General features: G+C 42.5%; 1 protein-coding gene across 1 annotated transcript in view; it reads right to left on the bottom strand.

The window, feature by feature from the left end:
* Positions 1–1591: 1591 nt before the first annotated feature.
* Positions 1592–13276, bottom strand: part of EFR3A (EFR3 homolog A) — a 180765-nt gene continuing 169080 nt past the window's right edge. The window contains exons 20-24 of the mRNA XM_068238033.1: positions 9819–9907; positions 6942–6987; positions 4024–4127; positions 2919–2968; positions 1592–1831 (exon numbers count right to left, since the gene is read on the bottom strand). Of these exons, the coding sequence (XP_068094134.1) occupies positions 1726–1831; positions 2919–2968; positions 4024–4127; positions 6942–6987; positions 9819–9907 (395 nt within the window). The 3' untranslated portion in view covers positions 1592–1725. The remainder of the gene's footprint in view (positions 1832–2918; positions 2969–4023; positions 4128–6941; positions 6988–9818; positions 9908–13276) is intronic.

Genomic DNA, 13276 nt, shown 5'->3' with positions numbered 1-13276 from the left:
CATTGTTACTGTGGGCAGGTTATGTAGCTGCTCCTAGCTGTTTTGGCTGTTAGGGCTCGTTCCCACTATCGCGAATCTGCATGCGTCCAACGCATGCAGATCCGCACATGTAATGCAAGTGGATGGGCCTGTTTCCACTGTAGCGTTGTTGAGGTGCGTTTTTTTCAGCGTGAAAAAAACGCACAAAAGAGCCAACGATTTCGCCTGCGTCGGGAATCCGTGCGAATCGCCGCTAATGTATTTAATAGTAAAAACGCATGCGTTTGTTACATGCGTTTTTACCCGCGATTTCGCACCTTTTTCAATTTTATTTAGCCCTGGCAGTGTCATGGTTAATTTCGCATGGCACCCTGCCATGCGAAATCGCGGGTAAAAACGCATGCGGAAACTCATCCGCATGCGTTTTTACAAGCGTCGGAATGCGGCTGAAATCGCGTCGCAACAGTGGAAACAAGCCCTTAGAGACAGCTGTAAACAGCTAATTCCTGTCTGTGAACATTGTTACATTGTGGCAGTTTGCCCAGAGTACCGCGGTACTCAGAGCTTCTTGTGGGAGGGGTTTCAGCACAAAATCAGTCATACAGCGCCCCCTGATGGTCTGTTTGTGAAAATCATTATATTTCTCATGTAAAAGGGGGTATCAGCTACTGATTGGGATAAAGTTCAATTCTAGGTTGGAGTTTCTATTTAAGGAATATCTTTATAAAGAATAAAAGCCTTGCTGAGAATCCCCTATGAAAAGATGGACTAGTCCAAAACCTGTCACTTCTGTCAGATTTTTACTACCTACTGTAAGTGACAGCAACATAGGAGAAACTAATTTATGGCTCATTTTACTCTGGAAAAAACGTACTTCTTATTTGTCTGTTTGCACACATTTACAATTTTCTCACTATAGTGCCCCTTTAACGTGACTTTAACATACTACACTATTGTGGGCTTTCAATTTCCTTTTGTTTTGACAAATACCAGTTGCCTGGCATACTGCTGATCTTCCAGCATTGGAATAACACACCTGAAACAAGCATACAGCTAATTCAGTCAGACTGCAGTCAGAGCATCTGATCTGCATGCTTGTTCAGGGTCTATGCCTAAAAGTATCAGAGGCAGAGGATCAGCAGTACAGCCAGGCAATCTGCATTGGTTACAAGGAAATACATACGGCAGACTCCATATTCCTTTCACTTCAGCTGTCCTTTAAAACACACCTCCCTCCACTTACCACTTCCTGTCGGAAACACACTGCAATTGCTTTTGTGATTAACGCCAAAATAGAAATAGATAAAAACTTCTGAATAAAACTCTGTAAAACCTTTACAATGTACACAGCTGATCTAATGAGGATTGTTTTTTCTTTCTAAAATGAAATCGAAGTCACAATTTAATATGAACTGTGTGTGGGGCAAAGAGCTACGGCAACTAACAAGCTCATAATGGCTATATTCTTACTTGGCTTCTAGAATTAAAACGTTACATCACAGTCAGTACACAGATCTTACACAATAAGACGGTTTTGCTGTTTGCTTAATTTTTGATTGTTTTTCATAGTTTTTTGGTGATCTGAAGAAACAGTCCTAATCTCACGCATGAGTCATTCTCACGTGTTTATGTAACAGCACTAACACCCTCCCTTACTCGTTTCATGGAGTTTCTGCTAATACTGTGAAGCGGATCTATTCCTACAACTGTGGGACCCCTGGATGGAGGAGTCTGGGGGTCTGCGGCTCAGTAAACGCACAGGTCGGGGAACTTCATCTCATAGACTGGGACGGACTGGTACTGGGCGTGTCCGGCTGTGATGGTGATGGTTCCGGAGGGGCTGGGGGGTGGCCTGAAAAAGGGGAGAAAAAAAAAAGTCAAAAAACGTTATTAACCAGTTAACCCCCAAGGGTTTTTACCCTAATGGACCAGAGCAATTTTCACCTATCAGTTCTCCTCCCTTATATTCCCTAATAACTTTATTACTACTTATCACATGAAAATGTTCTATACCTTGTTTCTTTCGTCACCAATTAGGCTTTCTGTGGGTAGTACATATTGCTAAGAATTTTTTATGGAAAAAAATAAGAAACTAATGTAAAACATTATTTCTCAGTTTTCTGCCTTTATAGTTTTAAAATGAAACATTCTCCTGTGGATAAAACTGACATTTGCCCAGTTGTCCCGATTATTAAACAGTTTAACTTATGTCCCTATCACAATGTATGGCGACAATATATTATTTTGAAATATAGGTGTTATTTTTCTGTTTTGTTTTTGTCCGGTCCATAATTACAAGCCCCTATGTAGTAAAGTAAAAGTAATTTTCCCTCATAAAATATAGATAAAAAAAAAGGTGAGTCCCTAACAACTATTTATGTATTTTTTTTAAACAGATTTTTTTTTACAAGTAATTTTTTTTTTGAGGGGGGGGGGGGGGGGGGGGGGGGGGGTTGGGTGCTTTGGGAGTGTAAGTATGTATGTGTTACACACTCCAACAACAGTATTAATGCAGACATTTTTTATTTTTTTTATTTGTTAACTTTCCTTGCTACTAGGGGGCAGTGTGAGACAATAAGAGGACTTCTGCTTTCAGTTTCTATTGTTTCTGCTAGCAGAGAGACATCAAAGCATTCCAAGAATTTACAGCACAATCAGTTATATCGGCTGAGGTCGAGAGCAGTGTACTATCCCAAACTAGATAATTCCCTTGAAGCTGGTAATGGGTTAAAAAAAATCCTCAAAATATCTACTACTTTGTCAAACTGATGGAACACCTTGCAATTATGCTCTTTATAGGGGGAACAGGTAAATTCCAATGATTCATATCATGCTGGCCTGCAACCATGACAATGGTATAGTGTTTGATATAGATTATCTTATTTGTTGTTCACATGCACTCTCTATGACTGCTATCCGACTATAGCTGGATACATTACCTTATGGTCAGCTCCAGTATCTGCGCCAATTTATCATGCAGCAGGTTGGCCTGTAAAAACAATAAAAAATATATACATGTAAAAATCACTACAAAGCATTAGCAAAGTATGACAGCCCCTTTGTAACGATCCCCTCCCCACCAATCGTAAGCTTTCATTCTTTTCTCTTCAAGGGAGAAATGTGGGAACCTCCAAAGTTTTTATTGCTGCTTGCGTCCCTGCTGAGTAAATTCAACTCCCTCTGGCCCTTATTCAATTAACTTTTTTCTCCTAAATGTTCTAGTCTCCCGATACCACCCCAACCACAATCTTCACCCTGCACACAACCTTCTTCTGTCCTCCTCTAGAATCACCTCCTCGCATTCACGTATACAAGATTTCTCACGTGCTTCACCCCTTCTCTGGAATCCCCTTCCACCAGACATCTGTCACTCTCCAACCTTTGAAATCTTTAAGCGCTCTCGCATAACTCATTTTTTCAAACAAGCATGCGCTCTAACTTAGGCCACCCCCCCTCCCCATTAACCTCGGCCTCTAGGTATACAGTACGTTGCATTTTACTCCACCTTGTTTCCTCCCTATTCCTTTATATTGCAAGATCACAAGGGCAGGGCTCTCTCAACCTTTTGTGTCTTGGGATTTGCTATGTATTTTGATCATCATGTTACATTTGGCACTGTAATTACAATGTCTACCAACTCTGTATTATGTATCAATGTATATATTTTAATCATACACTTATATGTATTATTCTTTATCCGTTGTCCGTTGCTTTGTTCAGCGCCACGGGATATATGTTGATGCTTTATAAATCAATAATGGGGAGGTGAAAAACACTAATTCAAGAATACAATATTTCTCACGTGCTTCACCCCACCTCTGGAATCCCCTTCCACCACACATCCGTCACTCTCCAACCTTTGAAATCGTTAAGCGTTCTGTACAGCACCACGGAAAATATGTTGGTGCTTTAGAATTCAATAATGGGGAGGTGAAAAACACGAATGTCAGTCATCTCTGCTCTAACAGCACACCATTTTTCCCTTGGATCCGCCTCCTGCCTGATCTCCTCATAATGCTGCACACCTCAGCTATTAAGGCTCACCTTAGATTCACACTGTGCCGCGATTTCCTCAAATGGTGCCTTCTGGAACTTCTCTATCACCAGACGCCTCTTCTCCTTCTCCTGCTCCTCCATCCCCGTGTTGTCTGTTTGGACAGAGAAGAAAAATACAAGATAAATACTTGATCTACTTACGTAACATTTGTAACGCACTGTCCATGTTTGGATTTCAGTAAATTTTATATAGTAAATAAAAAGAAAATGGTTTCAGACATTTTCCATCTTTCCTGCCTCTGACTGAAGCCAATCCTGATGTAATTTCCTCCCCTACTTTTTTTTTTATCCTAGAAACTACTCTGTCATATCTGGCTTGCTTTGTAAACACACTTGAGCACAGCATAGATCATATTTCAGCCTTCTCAGCCACGTGTCACACTGAACTGTCCTCAGCCAATCAGTGAGAAGCAGGAATGTGGGAGGGGAGATAAGCTTCCCTCTCCCCGGCAATTTACCAGAATAGATCCAGGCTGACTGAGATAAGATTTATTACAGCAGAAACATTTATGATTAGATTGGAATGCTTGCAGTGCAGGGTTGGGTTGTAGACTGCATAATAAACACAGAGCAGTGGGTACATTGAATTTGATTTTGTGGCTGACAATCCCACTTTAATCCAGTGAACAAGGAAATATTACTTTTTCACATAAACAGTCATTTTCCTTTGGTATCACAAACCTATAAATCTACCTGTAACGTTTTTGTGAAGGTGCAATTTCTTTTTAACTATGATTCAGTAGCAAGATTTTTACAAGGATTACATTTAAAAAAAAAAAAAAAAAGTTTTTGCTCTTATGGGGTTTGTGCCGGTTTAAAGGGATACTTAAAGGACTTACGAGGCGAGCATTGAAAAAAAAGTTAAGTACCTCATGTCCTTTGTAGTCCTTAGGGCAAACTATCGGCACCTTCCTTTCAACTGACTGGAGCTCGGATCAGCGAATCCACTCTGCATTGCCAGCCCCGACCCTGAAGTACTCTTCAAAAAAAATGTCAGCGCAAGTATATGACAAGTCACGTCTTGCGTCCCTCAGTGCTGCTCGTCTCTGCTGAGGGGGCGCGGCTGACTTTTACATCATTCATGTCATGTGGGCGGTCTTGTGGTCACGCCCACATGACGTACAACAGAGTGATAGGAGCGAGGACGGCCGCAGACATCACAGAATACCTGCGCAGCCGCACTGGGCTAAGAGAAGTGCGCAGACGCTGGAACTTTTAAACCGGCGATACTAGTCGCCGTCTGATAAGGCGACCCGGGGCAGGGTCGGGGCTGGCGATGCAAAGTGGATTCGCTGATCCGAGCTCCAGTCAGTTGAAAGGAAGGTGCCGATAGTTTGCCCTAAGGACTACAAAGGACATGAGGTACTTAACTTTTTCAATGCTCGCCTCGTAAGTCCTTTAAGCATCCTAAAAAAAAACTAGTCCATCTCCTCATGAGGGATTCTCAGGAGTTTCTTTATTTTCAAAAGCACTTAGTGAATGGCAGTTGCTCAGTCTAACTGCCAGAATAGTGTGCAAGCAAGTAGGGAAGATGGCCGGAAGATTCTTTCCTTAGAGTGCTTTGGTATAAAAGAGAAGAGTTACAGACTACCCAGCAAGCTCATGAAGAACCAGAACTCCTAGGAGTGTGTAAGGGGGCTACAAAGGACCAAAAAGCCCCCTTACTAAAATGCTATGCAAAACAGAAGTTTGCCTTCTTAAAACAGGAGGTATTTGCCATTATTCAGAAAAGAGTGAGCATATGATGTCTTCCACAATGCATCACTGCTGAATATACAAATCATCCCTTTGTTGTCCCTGTAAGCTAGCCACACCCCCAGAACCGCTGGAATGCACTTATGTGTCAACTTGTTAATTGTACAGAGGATGATTTTCATATTCAGCAGTGATGCATTGTGGGAGACATATGTTCACGCCAATTTGAATAATCACAAATACCTTCTGTTTTAAGAAGGCAAGCTTTTGTTTTGCGTAACAAATGAAGCAAATACTGAAAATTACCCATGAGGAGATGGGCTAGACTGTCAGATTTTCACTGTCTCATTTAAGTGACAGCGACATAGGAGTAACAGCATTTATACTGGATTTTACTCTGGGAGAAATGTACTTTTGTGCATTTTTAATTTTAACATTTTTTCATGATATTGGTCCTTTAACCCCCCTGGCGGTATGACTCCCGTGGCTGCGGGAAGGTTTTTTTCACTTTTTTTTAGCATTTAGCTAGCCTAGCGCTAGCTACATGCTTCCCCTCTCCCTGCGGCGTCCCCCCGTAGCGTCCGATCGCCGCCGGCACCGCTTGCCCATAAGGAAATCCCGTTCTGAACGAGATTTCCTTGAGGGCTTCCCCCGTCGCCATGGCAATGATCGGAGTGACATCATCTACGTCGCCGACGTCATGAGGTCACAGGGAATCCCGATCCACCCCATAGAGCAGCCTGGCGCCGATTGGTCAGGCTGCGCAAGGGGTATGCGGGCGGGGGGGCCTGTATCGCGGCAGGTAGCGGCGCATCGGCGGCGGCGATCAGACCAAACACGCAGCTAGCAAAGTGCTAGCTGCTTGTTTGAAAAAAAAAAATTATGTAAATCGGCCCAGCAGGGCCTGAGCAGCACCCTCCGGCGGCTTACCCCGTGTCACACACGCAGTTACCGCCAAGGAGGTTAAAGTAACATTTCTCTGTTTTCCAGATCCTTTCTCTAACTCCTCCTCCTGAGAGCTTCTGCCCTTCCCCTAAGTGTGCTCCTCCTACTATCCTGTCCAACCCAACAACGCTCTGGGCCACACCCTTTTCAGATTTCCCCGGTAGATGGGATGGCCTACATAACGTCACCATGTATAAGCAGAGTCCTGGGAGGTGTTCGGAGACACGTTATTTTGAACAGGTAAGTATATAAACAAAAGGTCTTACCAATGGCTTTTTTCAGTGACTCAAATGTAATTTCCTCAGTGTTCACCTACAAAGAAAGAAAGGAGGCATTTATTATTATGGCTTAAAGCGGTATTAAACGCTGACATAATATTCAATAAAAACGTGTTTTCCTACGTTTTATTACCCATACAGTTGTCATATTTGCTTTTGTGCGCAAGTATTATTATTCATTTAGAAATTACAAGTTCCCAAAGTACAGTTTTATTTGCTCTGGAAGCTGCCATTGCATTTTATTTATAACTGGTGTATTTATATTGTAATGTACCCAGTAATGCCCGGTTCTGGACATGTTAGAAAAAGTTTCTGCACAGTCAGGGAATGTTTACATTCCTCTCTGCTACAATTAAGCAAACACAAGATAATGTTATCACCAGTTCGGATGCAGATCTCCTTGCAGGGAGCTTTCTATTGAAAAAGTAAGTCCGGTGTTTTAACCCTTTGAATGCTGTTCTAAAATAAATTGTGGTCGTCTATTATATGCTGTAAATAATGTTTTAGAGCAGCAAAGAAGAAAGGTTGAGTTTTATACCACTTTAAAGGACAACTGAAGTGAGAGGCGTACGAGGCTGCTATTTTTATTTCCTTTTATGCAATACCAGTCGCCCCCCTGTCCTGCTGATCCTCTGCCTCTAATACATTTAACCATAGACCCTGAACAAGCATGCAGCAATTCAGCTGCATGCCTGTTCAGGGTCTATGGATGAAAGTATTAGAGGCAGAGGATCAGCAGGATAGCCAGGTAACTGGTATTGCTTAAATGGAAATAAATATGGCAGCCTCCATATTCATCTCACTTCAGTTGTCCTTTAAAGCTGTCCACTTAAAGCACCCCTGCCACTAGTTTGAATGAGATTCTACAATTAAAAATTATTTCTGTAGGTAGGCCTGAAGGGACATTAAACATGACACCATGGAATGGAGGAGGCACCCAGGGTGTATACAGCTCTTAAAAGCTACTAGGAGTAAACAAACTTACCTCCGATGAGGAGTTAAAATTTAGAGAAACCGAGAGCCCAATATACTGTAGAATGTTATGCAAAAATAAAGTAATGATAATCAGTGAGAAGAGTATACTCACAAGCGTGGGTTACCACAAAGGCAACCACTGTATAGGCAGGTGAGGAGATTAGACCTGTCCCCACTCAGGGATAAGAAGTCGCTCTCTGTAGATCAGAAAAAGGGGTAGATCACCCCTCCACCAGGGGTGGACACGGTATAGCAGTAGGAGAACAGAGGCGCCAGCAGGATAAAAGCGGATAAAACCTTTAAAATTTGCTTGAAGTGGTGGACTTACCTCCATAAAGCAGACACGAAAGACTGAATAGTAGCAATCACATTTATTATATAGTACCCCAAAAAGTGCAGTGCAACGCGTTTCGCAGGCCAAGCCCGCTTCATCGGGCAACGTGGGGACAAAACAGAATTTCGGCAATAACAGGTGTCCCCACGTTTATTACCTGATGAAGCAGGCTTAGCCTGCGAAACGCGTTGCACTGCACTTTTTGGGGTACTATATAATAAATGTGATTGCCACTATTCACAGTCTTTCGTGTCTGCTTTATGAAGGTAAATCCACCACTTCATCCAAGCAAATTTTAAAGGTTTTATCCATTTTTATCCTGCTGCTGCCGCTGTTCTCCGATGAGGAGTAGCTTTTAGAAGACATTATTGGTCACAAAAGATGACACGTTTCACGGGTCCTACCCGCTTCCTCAAATCAATAGAATAGGGTCTGTTCCAGCAAACCCATGCAAGATGGAGTCTTGCATTGGGGTCACGAATGCTTCTGAAGCCTTCTGAGGGCTCCTGCAGGCAGCAAATAGCGGGTGCCGTGGCGTTCGCTACATTCATAGCTGCAGTTTCTATAGTGGGCAGTCATATCGCCCGTTACTTTATCAGGTGACTCTGGCGCCCAATTTACCGTTATAGCTGCTATTAGCGACGTTTTACATGTGCGCCTATAGCGGAGCCATTTAATGTTCGGTATAGATAAATAAAAATCGTACTTTCTAATTTAATCCGTTCCTGCATTTACGACAGCGGCGTGGGACACGCCAACGCTGTGGAGGGGTGCATAATTTGTAATATTTCAGAGGCCCACTGCCTCTCTTCCCCCTGCCTGCATTGACCGTTCCTATTGAGCACTGTGTCAGCCGCTCAGGGACACAGCAGGAGCGCCTCTCATGTTGACAGGTGATGTCACCGCTGTTGGTACAGGAAGCCTGGGGAGGGGACCTTCAGAGTCCCATCTGTACAGGCACTGCTGCGGGCACCTATCGAGTCTCTGAGACTCCCGCGTGCACCGCTCAGTGCAGCTCTGTGTGCGGACAATATTTACTTCTGCCCGCCGGAGTAGTAGCTGTACTCCGCTCAGGCAGAAATAGCCGAGCCCGCTACTGCGCAGTAGAGTGGACCCCGGATATTTCTTCTGGAGCCCAAGCCGGAGAGCCTCTATTGCACCTGCATATGCACGCCAGCCAGGAGACCTTCGGGGGTCCCAGAGCTGGATTCCCTCTACTGAGGAGGAAGGGGGAAGCCTCTTTAGGATCCAGAGGCTTCCCCCTCCTGAGGTAAGTATGGCCTAGGGGAACTTTTTTCTTACAGATTAACTTTTACACACTGTCCAACCTCTCCAAGGTCTATTTCTTTGTTGACGTTAGAAAGATTCTCATGTAAAATAACTTCAGTGATGAGCACAGAAAAAAATCACAATCTGAAAAATTGCATACAAAACGTGCTCAAAAACCCAAGAAAAAACCATCAAGATCTAAAACCGAGGAAAACTGCATAAGGATTTTGCATGGACAAGTGCGGACACTGCTTCACTGACACTGGCCCAGAGAGTCGATCACCCACCTTATCCTCCGTGCTGCTTCCGGTCAGGATGTCCACCTGGATGGAGATGGTGTCCACAATGCTCTTCCTCCTGGAAAGTCTGTCTTCATCTGTTGGAATAAACCAGAGTCAGTATGGTAGATTATGCTGCTGCTTTCTTGCTGGGATCTGCAGTTCAGCAGCCACTTGCCAAACTTGCTCTAGCAGCCAAGATCAATGTAACCCAGGATTGAACTTTATCCCAATCAGTAGCGGATACCCCCTTTCCCCCAATAAATCATTACCTTTTCTCGAATAGGTCATCGGCAGGGCCTAGGGGAAGGCACATCACAATGTGATGTGGCCAGGGTCCTGACAGTTTCCTGTCTTATTGCATAATGGGAATTAACAGTTTTGCAAATGCCAAGCAAGCAATATCACCTGTCACATTGTTAGGTATTGTGTTTATTGGTTACCAAACCTCAGTGACTGCCTGAAGGGTACCAAACCTCATTAGGGACTGCCTGTAAGGTACTCTGTGCTTGCATCCAGTCTGCATACATGCATGCGCAAAAGACCCAGACTGGACCCGACTGAGCCAGTTACCGGGGCTGAATGCGGCTGAACAGCAGACCGCGGGAGGACGGCGTAAGTCTCGCATGTGTTTATGGGGCTGGAGGAAGCCCCGGGTAAGTATTGATTCTTTAGATATTGTGACCTCTGGTACACTTTAACTACTTCAGCCTTCAGTCGTTTTCACTTTATGCATCCGAGCAATGTTCAACTCCCATTCATTAGCCTATAACTTTATCACTACTTATCACAATGAACTGATCTATATCTTATTTTTCCGTCACCAATTAGGCTTTCTTTGGGTGGTACATTTTGCTAAGAGCCACTTTACCGTAAATGCATTTTAACAGGAAGAATAAGAAAAAAAACTGAAAAAAAAATCATTTCTCAGTTTTCAGCCATTATAGTTTTAAAATAATACATGCCTCCATAATTAAAACTCACGTATTGTATTTGCCCATTTGTCCCGGTTAATACACCGTTTAAATTATGTCCCTATCACAATGTATGGCGACAATATTTTACTTGGAAATAAAGGTGCATTTTTTCCATCCATCACTATTTACAAGTTTAAAAAAAAAAAAAAAAAAATTGAAATATTTAATCTTTACATTGATATTTAAACACTTAAGGACTGCAGTCATAAAACCCCTTAAGGACCAGAGCCTTTTTTTCCATTCGGACCACTGCAGCTTTCACGGTTTATTGCTCAGTCATACAACCTACCACCTAAAAGAATTTTACCTCCTTTTCTTCTCACTAATACAGCTTTCTTTCGGTGCAATTTGATTGCTGCTGCGAGTTTTACTTTTTATTATATTCATCAAAAAAGACATGAATTTTGTCAAAAAAATGACTTTAACTTTCTGTGCTGACATTTTTCAAATAAAGTAAAATTTCCTATACATTTGAGCGCGAAAGTTATTCTGCTACATGTCTTTGATAAAAAAAAAACCATTCAGTGTATATTTATTGGATTGGGTAAAAGTTATAGCGTTTACAAACTATGGTGCCAAAAGTGAATTTTCCCATTTTCAAGCATCTCTGACTTTTCTGCGCACCTGTCAGGTTTCATGAGGGGCTAAAATTCCAGGATAGTACAAATCCCCCCCAAATGACCCCATTTTGGAAAGAAGACATCCCAAAGTATTCAGTGAGAGGCATGGTGAGTTCATAGAAGATTTTATTTTTTGTCACAAGTTAGCGGAAAATGACACTTTGTAACAAAAAAAAAAAAAAAAAAAGTTTCCATTTCTTCTAACTTGCGAGAAAAAAAAATGAAATCTGCCACGGACTCACTATGCTACTCTCTGAATACCTTGAAGTGTCTACTTTCCAAAATGGGGTCATTTGTGGGGTGTGTTCACTGTCCTGGCATTTTGGGGGGTGACTAATTGTAAGCACCCCTGTAAAGCCTAAAGATGCTCATTGGACTTTGGGCCCCTTAGCGCAGTTAGGCTGCAAAAAAGTGCCACACATGTGGTATTGCCGTACTCAGGAGAAGTAGTATAATGTGTTTTGGGGTGTATTTTTACACATACCCATGCTGGGTGGGAGAAATATCTCCGTAAATGACAATTGTTTTATTTTTTTTACACACAATTGTCAATTTATAGAGATATTTCTCCCACTCAGCATGGGTATGTGGAAAAATACACCCCAAAACACATTATACTACTTCTCCTGAGTACGGCGATACCACATGTGTGGCACTTTTTTGCACCCTAACTGCGCTAAGGGGCCCAAAGTCCAATGAGTACCTTTAGGATTTCACAGGTCATTTTGAGAAATTTCGTTTCAAGACTGCTCCTCACGGTTTAGGGCCCCTAAAATGCCAGGACAGTATAGGAATCCCACAAATTACCCCATTTTAGAAAGAAGACACCCCAAGGTATTCCATTAGGAGGATGGTGAGTTCATAGAAGATTTTTTTTTTTTGGTCACAAGTTAGCGGAAATTGATTTGAATTGTTTTTTTTCACAAAGTGTCATTTTCTGCTAACTTGTGACAAAAATAAAATCTTCTATGAACTCACCATACTCCTAACGGAATACCTCGGGGTGTCTTCTTTCTAAAATGGGGTCATTTGTGGGGTTCCTATACTGCCCTGGCATTTTAGGGGCCCTAAACCGTGAGGAGTAGTCTTGAAACCAAATGTCGCAAAATGACCTGTGAAATCCTAAAGGTACTCATTGGACTTTTGGCCCCTTAGCGCACTTAGGGTGCAAAAAAGTGCCACACATGTGGTACCGCCGTACTCAGGAGAAGTAGTATAATGTGTTTTGGGGTGTATTTTTACACATACAGATGCTAGGTGGGAGAAATATCTCTGTAAATGACAATTATTTGATTTTTTTTACACACAATTGTCCATTTACAGAGAGATTTCTCCCACCCAGCATGGGTATGTATAAAAATACACCTCAAAACACATTATACTACTTCTTCTGAGTACGGCGATACCACATGTGTGACACTTTTTTGCAACCTAGGTGCGCTAAGGGGCCTAACGTCCTATTCACAGGTCATTTTGAGGCATTTGGATTCTAGACTACTCCTCACGGTTTAGGGCCCCTAAAATGCCAGGGCAGTATAGGAACCCCACAAGTGACCCCATTTTAGAAAGAAGACACTCCAAGGTTTTCCGTTAGGGGTATGGTGAGTTCATAGAAGATTTTTTTTTTGTCACAAGTTAGCGGAAAATGACACTTTGTGAAAAAAAAAAACAATACATCAATTTCCGCTAACTTGTGACAAAAAATAAAATCTTCTATGAACTCACCATACTCCTAACGGAATACCTTGGGGTGTCTTCTTTCTAGAATGGGGTCATTTGTGGGGTTCCAATACTGCCCTGGCATTTTAGGGGCCCTAAACCGTTAGGAGTAGTCTTGAACCCAAATGTCTCAAAATGACCTGTGAAATCC

The sequence above is a fragment of the Hyperolius riggenbachi genome, chromosome 5 (assembly GCF_040937935.1).
Source record: "Hyperolius riggenbachi isolate aHypRig1 chromosome 5, aHypRig1.pri, whole genome shotgun sequence".
NCBI lineage: Eukaryota > Metazoa > Chordata > Amphibia > Anura > Hyperoliidae > Hyperolius > Hyperolius riggenbachi.
Note: the sequence above shows the minus strand (reverse complement) of the source record. Positions and strands in the feature narration are given on the sequence as shown.